This window comes from Cyclopterus lumpus, chromosome 3 (assembly GCF_009769545.1).
Source record: "Cyclopterus lumpus isolate fCycLum1 chromosome 3, fCycLum1.pri, whole genome shotgun sequence".
Classification (NCBI taxonomy): Eukaryota; Metazoa; Chordata; class Actinopteri; order Perciformes; family Cyclopteridae; genus Cyclopterus; species Cyclopterus lumpus.
Window position 1 is genome coordinate 26380826 of NC_046968.1, and position 12406 is coordinate 26393231.

The 12406-nt window shown below is 46.4% G+C and overlaps 1 protein-coding gene across 1 annotated transcript; it reads right to left on the reverse strand.

Annotated features, from left to right (window-relative positions):
• Window positions 1-8791: 8791 nt before the first annotated feature.
• Window positions 8792-11374, reverse strand: chst1 (carbohydrate (keratan sulfate Gal-6) sulfotransferase 1). Its single transcript, XM_034528876.1, has 2 exons — window positions 11313-11374; window positions 8792-10186 (listed from the first exon to the last, which is right to left on the reverse strand). Exon 2 carries the CDS (start codon window positions 10138-10140, stop codon window positions 8857-8859), a length of 1284 nt encoding a protein of 427 aa, XP_034384767.1. The 5' UTR covers window positions 10141-10186; window positions 11313-11374; the 3' UTR covers window positions 8792-8856.
• Between the last annotated feature and the right edge of the window lie 1032 nt (window positions 11375-12406).

Here is a 12406-nt window from a genome sequence, read left to right on the forward strand (position 1 = left end):
GGTCAGCCGATTGAATGGGGCGTCGGTGGTAATTGCCGTGAGTTGTGTCTATTCACACGCTCGATCGCCCAGTCGAATACAAGAAGACAAAGTTAAGCGCCGGGCCCATTAGTGTCCGTAGTAATTATGCCGGGAGCAAAAAGGTCAGGTGACGTAATAATAACATGCGCCAAGTCTGTGCAGACTTTCACCCAGGCGGCTGCTGTCCAGTGTGCACGTTAGCATGCGCGACAAAACGTCTGATGGCTTTACGGTTTACTTTGACAGTCAGAGCATTAAACTATCAGCTAACAACTACTTTCTATGTAAAGATGTATTGGTGTAATGTAGCCCAGAATTAAGTCACTCTCCCTCTCTGTGTGTGTGTGTGTGTGGCTCACACGGCGGTTATGAGGTAACGTAAACCCCCGGTCGGCACTGTTGCTGTTGTTTGCACTGTTAGCGCCGTTAGCCGGAACCCCGCGGCGGCCATGTTGAGAGTCATGGAGAGGCAAAATCCCTTCTTCTGCTTACCGATTTTAGCTCTGGGTATTCCCTGGCAACCGAAAGATAAACTATGCCCCAACTTAAGTACAACAACTCATACGCGAGCCCTTTTCTGTTTCACTCACTTGATTCAGTTCTCCCCGGACCGGAGCAACATATGTTACCGCAGATGTGTCGTTTCCTCTCGAGCTTTAGCATCATCTGCTCCCTTTGGTTAATCAAAAGGTGGCAAATATAAACTGCACCTAGTGCACAAGAGCACCCGTTTCCTCTTGGGGGGGAGGGTCTGGAAATGTTATGCATCATCACAAAATCATCTGAAGTATTGTGTCACAGAGCGCGCCGCTTTTGGGGATACGTGGCAGCGAAAAACAAGACGATGTGACAGCAGCTTTGTGGTCATCAAAAAAAATTGAATAACTAAAAAGAGAGGAAATTGCTTCACTCCACCACAAATAATATGGATCCATTGGATCCTCTTTGATACAATTAGGATATTGATAAAGGGTATTTTGGTGAATAACAATCAAAGTAGGATACTGGCTGCTTTTTATATTCATGAACTAGCTGGAAGTAAATATAAAGTTGCATAAAATCAGTGACTTTGACAGTGAAACTGCTCGTCATTTCGTGCAAAGAGATTAATCTGCCGATGTTAAGTTAAATTTGACATTTTCTACATGCAAGCTCCCGAGGGTAGCCTAAATAATTGGAAGTAAACAACAATAATTGTCCGTTGATCCGTTAACAGAGCAACTTCCCGATTTACTAGAACTTTTGGTCCGTTCATATTCAGCCAGTTTTCTCCCGTGTTCCCAGATCTCAGCAATTATTTGAGTGAATATGTGCGACCGCAACTAGCAAACATCATTTTTTAAATGCACCAAAGTTGACCACATAGTTCAGGCGTGTCCTCCAGATAGTTGTGCCGGGTGAAGAAAAATACACTGGAAACGGTGACAGTGATCGACTGTTCATATACAGAAGAATTCTGTTAATTTGGGCTCTTTTCAGGCCGTTCCACCTGAGGCGGGTGCTGCGCGCACGTTAATAACATGACAGGGAAAAAGAAAGGGATCTACCTTGGTGCCCACTGTATTGTTAATTCAGATCATATTTAGTAATTTAGGCTTTAGGACGTTGCGATTCCCGACACTCCTGACCTTCGCTAAGACAAAATCAAAAGGCCAATGAAGACTACGTTCACCAGGTTGTAAACAGGCGACCTCACCAAGGTCTTCGTATGATAATAACCACCGTGAGCCTCTTGACGTTACCATGGGAACGAATTAATGAGGATTTCACTCAAATTAACGGACAGGAAAGCACGTTTTAGGAGCTCTCCGGAGTATGCGAACCCAAGTTGTTGTGGGATGAAAACGTAATGCTATTTCATCTACAAGGTGTTATGCATCGAGATATATTCATATTTTACACCATTTCACTCGGAGACCTCGGGGTAGTAACTTAGTGGAAGACGGTAGCTGTAGATATCAAATGAGGAGAGTTCTCACCAACAGATTTAAGTGGAATTTGTTTGTATCAAGTGGAATTTGGAACAGCCTCAAGGCCCCGAGAGGTTGCCCGACTGTTGAATAAAAATGAAAAAATGATTTGCATTCAATGTCGCCTATAAAGAGGGCTTCAAACGCGCGCAGGCGGCACGGAAAAAAAGGAAAAAGACGACGCTGCCCGTCAAGACACGAAACGCGGGGTTAAGATGGGTCGCGTGTCGACACCTTTGGGACCCTCGGGTAGGGGGTCGTGTTCGCTCGCTGTACATCAATGATTCGTGTGTCTCGTTGCAGGTTTTTAAATATGCAGTCGGACACAACAGTGTGGGCGGCATGGACGCGGCATGAGGGACGCCGATGAACTTTAACCCACAGAGCCGGGTGGAGAGCGTCGACGGAGCTACGTACGTCTTCGGCCTCGTAATAATAATAATAATAATAATTTCGCCTCAGCAACAAGTCCCGAGTATCTCGAGTAGTTAGAACAAGCATCGGCCAAGCAAGCACTTCAAAAAAGGCACCAACCCGAAGAGACACTTCAAAATCAATCTAAAAAAAAAAGAAATAGCAGGTTTATTATTTTTTATTCCTCCATAGTACGTTTTGAACGTATAAATGTGGTGTTTTCGTTGTGCACATTTCTTTACCACTTCAAGTGCATTTGGAGTGCGTTGACATGGCGATGAGGTACTGACAAATAATTGGAAAAAAGCTTTGATGCGATGATGATGATGATGATGATGATGACGAGGCTAAAATATCCGTGCCGGGTTGCACAGGGTTTTGCAGAACGAGGGATTTATGATAAATGCCCTCTTTACCCAATATGTAGAGGGGGGGGGGGGCAAGCAGTATTATGAAAAATCTATTACACAACTACGGTTTAGCATGAAATACTATTATTCAGACCGGCATCACTGCCTTTTTCAATCCAACGCTCCATCACGGCGCCATTAGAGCTCCGATTTACAGACTCGGTGCGTGTGAGAAGAACAAATTTGTGCTCGCTAGTCGCGAGTTTTGATCAGGATTCAAGGATTCACGCCCTTCGTGTGACGCCATTTAGTCTGCGTCATGTGCAATTGAGATATGTCCTCTGTTCACTCTCACACAGCTTCATTTGTGTTTTGTTTTTTAGCTCATGACTGCTCATACTTGTGTGTGTGTGTGTGTGTGTTAATCTTTTCTCTGTTTTTCAGGCCAGCCGAAGGGAGAATTTGAACATCGGCAGCAAAGCGAGAGAGCCACAGCTGACCACAGTGACGTAATCCACGCGGCGCACACACACACACACACACACACACATCCCCCACGCTCACCTATACACACACACACACACACATCGCCACGGGGGGAATGAACCATCAATGGCCCCCTCAGAGTGTGTGTGTGTGTGTGTGTGAGAGACAGAGACTGAGTAACCTATGCTTGCCAGTTGCAGCTGTGGCCCAGAGCATTTAAGGGACAGACATTTTCACTTCTAATTAAAAAAAATCCTCTGGAAAATTGTAATGCTTTAAAATATTAACTGGTGAAAGAAAAAAGAAAAAAGTAATTCATTCAATGACCATATTACGTGATGGGATGTTTCATATCCATAACGGGCTTGGAAATGTTTCAGGAGCACGCCTTAAAGGAACAGCGTAGCATTTAGGGAGACCTGTTGGCAGAGATGGAATTTAATATTAGGAAGTATGTCTTTTTTTTGGGAGGGGCGGCTGTGATTTGGTTTATTATTTTGGATACTTTCTACACATTTTCCCCTACCCGGGCTTTAAAGCTGCAATTTTAAATTCAACCGAACCACAAAACTGTAATATGTGGAACGGTTGTCATTCCGGGTAATACAGAGAATATTTAAATTTTTTTAAATCTCATTTTCAAAGCTGCTCTGCCTATTAAATCATGGATATCTAAGTCGGGCGACATAACGACCCGGTTGCTACACGCCTCTCTTATGCTGACCTGCTGACAGCTTCAATTACACTGCTCATATCGCTCCTAGCAACGCTCCAGCTCCCCCCCCCCCCCCCCCCCACCACCACTACCACTCTCACTGCCATTTTACCAGCAATCAAATGACGACTTGGACAAGCTGTGGTGAAAAAAGTAAAGAAAAAAAAAGCGTTCTCGTGATTTTCACATAAATGCTTCTGATTGCGCGGCTGGGCGCTCGCTAACAGCTCCCCGGCTGGCGAGAACGCGTCGAGGGGGGTGTGTCAAAAGGCGGCCGCGGGAACGCTCGCGTAACGTAATCCGGTCATCACCTTCGGCCGCGGTGCCACGATTCCCACGAGTCGACAAGCTTTTTCCGCGTATCGCGAAAACACTCACAGACTCACGCAAACAAAAAGGCCAAAAGCACGCCGGGTACCAACAGGAGACTTTCCTCTCACACTGGATTCTTGTTCGAATGGTCCTGCACACTCTTCAAGAATCTCCTCCTTCTCTCTCAGCATCCTCTGCTCACTAACAAAGTGTTGTTGTTGTTGTTTTTTCTCCCGGCTGCCAGGTCACGTTTCCGTCAGCTCGGCTCGGTTAAACAGCGGGGGGCCAGGAAGTCGAATACCGTTCCGCTCCGTCATGCAGTCACACGGGGTCAGGTTATTAAGGTCGCGCTACGAGGGGATGAGAATAAGAAGACGGAAAGAGACGCAGAGGGAGTGAGAGAGAGAGAGAGGGATTTGCTGTACTTTTCTTCCAGGGGCTGGTTATGTATATATACATGTTCAGCCCTGGGACGTGATGAATACCAAACGAGACGAGGGGGGGGAGGGCTCAGCGAGAGACCTCCGGAGACGCGTCCCGACACGTGGGAGGCCGGCTGCAAAACTGCATTAGAAGCAAGGAGCCAAGTTGAGTTTAATTGAGAGCTTCGGTTCAAAAAAATTAATCTGCGTGTTCAGCCGGGATATCGCTCAAACGCAGCGCCGCCGATGACGAACTGCCCGATGACGTCGGCTCTCGTTTTTTTTTTTTTTTTTTTTTAAATTTGCAATGAATAACCCCGAGAGATAAAAACGACGCAGCGAAACACAATCCAGTTTCGGCTTTCAGAGGCCGGAGCTGCTGATGGACTCTCCGAATCCATTAAAGCCCATAAAGAGAGATTTACTGACGCTGTACAAGTTACAAAACTAAAAGACTGTCCTACAAAAAGCTTGGAACCGTTCCACGAGCACGTTCCCACGTCTTGTTCTGAAACTGAAAGAGGCGGCAGAGCTCGGCAATTTGAACAATTAAAAAAAGGACGAGCTTTACATTATTGTGGGACGTACGCTTAGTCGCTTTTTTTTTTTTATATATGGTCGGCGAGGAGAGTGAAACGAGAAGGTTAATAACCAACTCTCCCGTTTGGCTCGCACAGTAAATATGAAGCTTAGAGGTAAGCATGAAGACTGGAAACAGGGAATAAATAAATAACAAATAAATAGTCCCAGTGTAAAAAGATAATCTTGATGCTTCAGATTTCATACAGGATGAGCTTTTAAAACACGGCCCCCAGGAAGAGTGCCGGGTTTGAAAGCCAATTTGGAAGTGGAATTAACCGATTCTGTCCCGTTAATGCCACAGGGCCCCAAAAAAAAAGACTTGTTTCTTTTCCATTCCATTATCCGAACCGCTTATCCGATCCCGGCTGGGTTACACCCTTGGCAGGTCACTAGTCGATCGCAGGGCACACACATTAGACGGACAACCATTCAACCATCGCCAGCGGGCCATTTAGAGTCCAATTAACTGCAGGAAGCCGGAGAACCCGGAGGGAACCCTCAGAGAACATGCAAACTCCACACAGAAGGACTTCCCAGACCGGAAACCAAAAGCCACTACGTCAACGTAGCATAGCCCTCGTTTAAATTAGTAGCTCCTCAAAGTTGTAAAATACCAAAGCAGCCGAATCGTGATTTATGGATGCTAGTGTTCTTGCACTACGGCCCGTAGATTTTGGAAAATCTGCAGAAGGTCCAGGTAATATTTAGGCCCTTCTCCAGCGCCGCATCCCGTTGTCTTTATACATCCAGTGGGTTCCAACTGTTTCCAGACCGCTCGTGCGCTGAGCTAAGCTAACCTGCAGCTGCTTGTCGTTGCTTCGTAATGAACACACGGACGATCTTCTAATCTCAATAGGCGTACGTCGCAAAATGTCAAACTCCACCTCGTGCATGTTCACACCCAGCTTTACAGCATTTTTTTTTTGCAGTTTTTAAAGTATGCCAAGCACATCCAAAAGATTCAGAGGTAAAGTGAAAAACAGAGAGTGAGCGCCGAAGCAAAAAGGGACAATCCCCTGAGATCTCAGTAAGAAAAGAAAGAGGTGGATGATGGAGGCAGAGAGGGAGGGAGAGAGAGAGAGAGAGAGAGTTTGCCTCCAGTCTCGGCACAGAGGAGGATCAAAGGTTTGTGCTCTGCATCTCAATGGACATCCGGTCACCAATACTGATGAGCCATTCACAGGGTGTATATCTTATGGGTAAACAAGTGGTCGTTGTATGGAAATGATTCGGACGTCTCCGGCCCGCGTCGATACCTGCGGCGACGCCACCGGTGGAACGTTCCAAAGTCGGAAATGTATGAAAGCCAAATAGACCAAATATGATAAGATAAACAAAAAGAAAAAATGTTTGGCAGGACTTTTTGATGTTTTCTAAAATATTTCACTAAATGCATTGTGCATCATGGTGTTGAATAAGCGCAGCTGCGTGCTGTTGACAGTTTCTGTGCTACTTAATGCGAACCGACGCTCAATTTTAAGCCGCTGTCGTGACAGAAATAGATTTGGGGGAAAGCGGTACGGAGATGATCACGTATCCTGCACACCGACCTCGAGACGGTTCGTCAAACTGACCACCGCAAAGAAAAATAAAAAAATAACTGTACCGGAACATTGGCAATCTTTTCAATTTGACTTTGGGCTTGAGTCGAGGAAAGTTTTTAGTAAATTGGATATTTTTAAAGCCAGTTTGTCAGACACGATGTTGTTCAGTGTTTTTGCAACCGTCCGGTGTGTTCAGCGTTATTTTAAGGAGTAGGATAAAAAAAATAAAATAAGAGGACATATATGACTGTGGCGTACGAACGTGATTTATATTTTAGAGAAGAAGCGTGAGCAACTTTTTATGTAATAAAAATCAATTAAAAAGTCGGTACTATTATTTTACGGAGCCGAAAAGCCACAGAAAAACGTGGGAGCGCTTCTATTTTGAAAAGGAAACAGAAATAGTCGAGTGAGAAATACGTATTAACTTTTGGTTCCATCCACGTCTGTGACACGTTCTACCGTCGCAGACATCGACGCTGTCGTGACTTTGCTGGTATGACGTCGCTTTACCGTAAAAAAAAAACGCAGTTTTTGCTGCGAACGAATGGACGAAACGTGGACGACCTCGGCGAGACCTCGAATCTCTAAGCCGAGCCCCGAGGATGGGACAAACAAACACAGGACTTTCACCAGGAGAACCTCTGTTCGTGTCCCTACGTGAAACTAAAAAAATCGTAAAGAAAAAAAAAAGGCTTGGGGCCACTGACGATGCCTCGCCATTTGTTTGGGCGTACTATATTTCATCCGTGACCTTCCACCCTTTCCGAGTTGCTACTTTAACGATCGGAGGATTTTCTCCCAGATTATGGAAAAGTAATTACTGTAATGCGTTTCTTCTTTATACGTGATCTAAACGTGGTTGTAAAGTATAAGCTATCCACTCATCTGCAACCTGTTCTACAAAGACACGTCTTCCTCAGTTATGAATCTGATAAACATAGATCCAACATGCACCGTTAAAGAGATATTTTTGTTGTTGTTCTTGAGAGAGAGAGAGAGAGAGAATGCATAACGCTATTTTGGTATGTTTTCTTTTCTTTTTTTAATACCTTCCCTGCTTATCCTTTTCCTCGCTTCTCTGTTGACGTCTTACCACCAATGGACAACGACAGCTTTCACAATTTTAATCCAAGACAGAAGGCCATGTTCATTTCACACTGTGAATGATTCGGAAATAAATGGACAACAAATTTTGAAAGAAAAAAAAATTTGAAATAAAAGTAATAAATAAAAGAAACCCCAAAAAAAACACAGTTCATCGGAGAGCTTCGGCGTCTTGAATCAGGATCTATATTGCGTCTACATCCATGTTTTAAACGCCGTAATCATCTCGGAAAATTAGGTGTATTCTCTAAACACCTACAGCAATTAAAAATGTTGACATTATCTCTCATTAGTAATGTGTTTGTCTGTCACAGATGGTTGTAAATCCTCCGGTGAAACACTCGTGACCTCCAGTGGGATTCTGCCCCTTTTAACTCGAGAGCCTATTAATCGTCTGCAATTATCCACGGCGAGAGCGTGGCCGTCTGTCAGAAGTATCTCTTTCTCTTCCCACGCGGATAGAAATGCCATAGTGGTAAAGGTTGACTGCGACATTCACTATTTATTGCACACAGCCGGACTCGTGCGGTCCGAATTTCCCATCGCGGGTTCAAAAGAAACATGTCCGCTCCACCCGTCCCGTGTCTCTCGGAGGGCAACGTTTTACTTTTGTTGAGCCAACAGCTCGCAAAACAGGACAATTCATAAAGACAGACGACGCCTTGTATTCTGTAGCTTCTATTAACAGAAAATATAACAAAATAATGAGACATTTGTAAACTAGCTCGTTTGATTACTCTGTGTTTTAAAGTGTGCTCTTCTGTAACAATTGGGGGGGTGGGGGGGGGGAGGTCCCTCGGTGCATTCAAAATCTTTAGTGCAAATTTTCAAGAAAACGGAAAAAAAGTACAGAAACGAAGACCGACACGGAGGAAAATCATAAGGCAACAATTATAAATATATCAAAAATAGTCATTAAGAGAACTATCTTTGTTACAAAAAGGGTACAAAAGTTTTGTCCTGCACCAGTGAGAGGGACATGTTCTTCAGCTCCTCCACCGATTTCACCGCCTTGTATCCCAGCTGGTGGAGCACCTTTTGACAAACGGTCTGCGTGTACTCGACCATGTCGTGAGACAGTTTCAAGCGCCAGCTCTCGGCGTTCGCCGCCGAGTCCCTCACCGTGCCGAACTTGTGTTTGGCCGAGGGCTCGCTGCTGCCCCGGGTGTTTGCGTGTATCCAGTCTTCCACGTTTTTATCCAAAGGCAGCCCCAGGAAGTCATAGATCTCCTTGGTCTTGAGGAGCGGATTCCGGGCCAAATCCTCATAGCGGACCAACATGTATTTCCCTTTCAGCCAATAGGGGTGGCTGAGACCGGTTGAAACCGAACTGAGGAAGTCCTCACAGACCACCGTGAGCTGACTCAAGTCTAGATTGTAGGGCCGTCGCCCCGTCGCCCTCCAAATCCGCCACAGACGATACGTATCCCTGAAGGTCTCGATCCGCGACGACAGGATGCCGCGCGGGTCCCTGACGAGTTGAATCACTTTGATGTTCAGCCGCGGGTCCTCCACCAAAGCGCGCAGGTCTCCGATCTCCGGCACCCGGACGATCTTGATGGCCACGTGCCGCTTCTCGCGGCACGCCTCCGTCGCCGAGGTCATGTTCAGGGCGGCGCACTTCTTCACGCAGTCCCCTTCTTCAACATTCACGTCGGCGGGGCCGAAGGCGTCGCACACGGGCTGCTGGCACAACGCCCGGCTGGCGCCGCGGCGGAACAGTTTGTCCGTGGTGTGGTTCGCGGGCGTCGGTTTGATGTAGCTCTCCAGGAAGTAAAGGTCGCAACCGTACAGGCTGCGCAGGAGGTCCCGGCTGGCGCCCAGCATCACGCGGCGGTCGGCGGCGTTGCGACTGTGCGACAGGCGCGGGATCAGCGTGGTCTGGACGTGGTAAAGGGGCTCGAACAGGTAGAACACCTCCTGGTGCTGGTTGAGCAGCTGGCCGACGAAGGAGGAGCCGCTACGGGTGGTGGCGAGCACCAGGATGTGCGTTTTGCGCGTGGCATTGACGGAGAAGTAAGGGTAGTCATCGCAGCCGCCGCCCGCCGCTCCGCGCTCAAAGGGGGGTTCGGTCTCCTGGCCCCCGAGACCACAGTTCTGGGGGCTGGGCAACGGGCACAGCTGGAAAGGCTTGGCGGTGAGCGTCCGGATGGCCGTGTACTGGATGGCGATGGAGGCCAAGGCCAGTAGAATCACTGCCTTCCAGGAACATTGCATGGCTGAACCACTTCATTTAGACACAGCGGTCCATGCCAGCTCCTCCCTGTGAACAAATAATGTCGTTTTTTTACGTAAATGAGCGCACTTGTTATTTCATTAGGCCCTTTGGGGGTCAAACAGTTCTTGAATGTCTTTCTCGATAGTTTCTACCCAGACGGGATCCCTCCTTGCCCTGAAACGACGATTGATGGCACGTATTCGACACTACGATTGGACACAGTGCAGCGGGGGAGAGAGAGGGAGGAACCGCTACTGTGAAATCTCATTGGAATATGCCAATTAAGGGTGGGTGCACTTGAATTGTGATTGATTTTTAGAATTGTGGGTGAGTCACCACCGAGGTTGAATATGAAGGCTGTAATTTATTTATGATTCTGGGGACAAAAGATTTTCATTCACTTTCGCACACTCCATGTTGGAGGCAGCAAAGCAGGGTTGAAGATTTACTATACAGCCGAAGAAGAAGAAGAAAAAAAGAACACGAGCGGCCCTTAATAGAGATTGCTGTGGCCCCCGCGAGTCAGAGTGACTTAATCATTAAATTTGTCTCCCGTCGCGCCTTCGTTTGCTACGGACTAATTTTTTTTAGAAAATGAAAATAGATAAAGAGGAGCGCTCTAAACTTTTGGTTGCCATCCAATCGGCTGACACCGACTGCCAAAAGCATGGACAGCAGTCCGAGAGACTACAACGAGGCTGGATACAGGGTCTAAAAATGACTTTTACCAATGCTTGTCTGTGAATATTACATCATATGTTCTGGTTGTCTCTCTAGTAGCATGCTTTTGCGGGTAAAAACTGCATCAACATATAATCATTATTAGAGACACAGATTACTTGAAGTACACTATACCACAGACTGTACTGCAGTAACACCCCATACGTCCACCCTGTCAGCATCTAATTCAAGGAGCTTGTTTTGGCCTGAATTGGAGAGTCTGGTGATGTGTCCCTCCCTTGTTCATCACGGGGAACAAAACCGGCACAAACAATAGTTTAAAGCTTCCCTGCCAATGTCACGTCAAGGGGAAATGATGCTGCAAGTGTAGAGTTAGATTTTTAAAAAAGAGTGAGAATACTATTTTTTTTCTTTTTTCTAAACACTTTAAGTAACAAATGCCGGTTGTGTGTAGGTATAAAATAAATACATTTTAAAAGAAATTGCTCACCATCATCACTTCCGAAGAGCATGCACGAGACCTGTGAGGTCCAAAAAGAAAGGAAGCATCGGGGGGTATCTCTTCTGACTCCAAAGCGCCGTGGATCAAGGCTATCATAAATAACATCTGAGGAGAAAAGAAAGAAGAAGAAGAAGAAGAGAAAAAATAAAGAAAATTCCCAGACCGGTGGTTTTTTTTTTTTAAATGTGAAAAGCAGATACAAAATCTAATTCTCCTCCCACTCTGTTTGTGTGAAGGGGGCTGACGGGGAGGAGGAGGAGGAGGAGGAGGAGGAGGAGGGTGATGGTTCTTAACACCAAATACAGACAGCAGCAACTCTGGCGTGCTTTATTATAAAAGATCCCCCAATTATAATGAATTTTTTATTTTTTTAAAAGGCGAGTAAAAGCACAGAAAAAGCCCACTGCACGCGCTGCGGCTGCGGGGGGGGGGGGGGGGGGGGGCGGCTCGGCTTCCCCAGCACATATCTCTCCGCGACGCAGACATCATCCTCCTCCTCCTCCTCACCGAAAACGCATCCCTCCCAGCCGCAAAGTGTTTAGTTAAATTATAGTATGAATTATAAAGCACGATGTATTAAAAAAATAAATAAAACCACCCCTGCGTAAATCTGATGGAGCACGCACAGTGAAAATGATGGAGCGGGGGAGAAGAACAAAAAAAATCGCAGTAACTCCCCCGTCGGTACCTTGTTGGTAGTTGTCGTGTTCTCATGGTGCGCTGCAACGTCCACGAAGCACTGCTGGGTTTGTTTTTGTTGTTTTCTTTCGGGGTGGGGGGGTTCTCCTTAGTCCTCAAACGTTTTCCACCTCTCCGGTTGGAGAGAATAAATGCGCCTGGCGGAGCCGTATTTTCCCATGAAACGGAGGGTTGCGAGTCGGTTTAAGTTGGAACGCTTTTTTTAGGGGGGGGGGAGGGGAGGGGGGACGCCAAAATATTTTTTTTTTAAAAAGAGGAGGAAGGGAAAATTATATCAAATAAAAATAAAAAGTGGTGGGGACACGCCGCTGGAGCTGGTTGTGTTGTTGTGAAGCAGCCGGTCGGAGAGGAGGAGGAGAAGGAGGCGACAGCAGGGCTCCCCT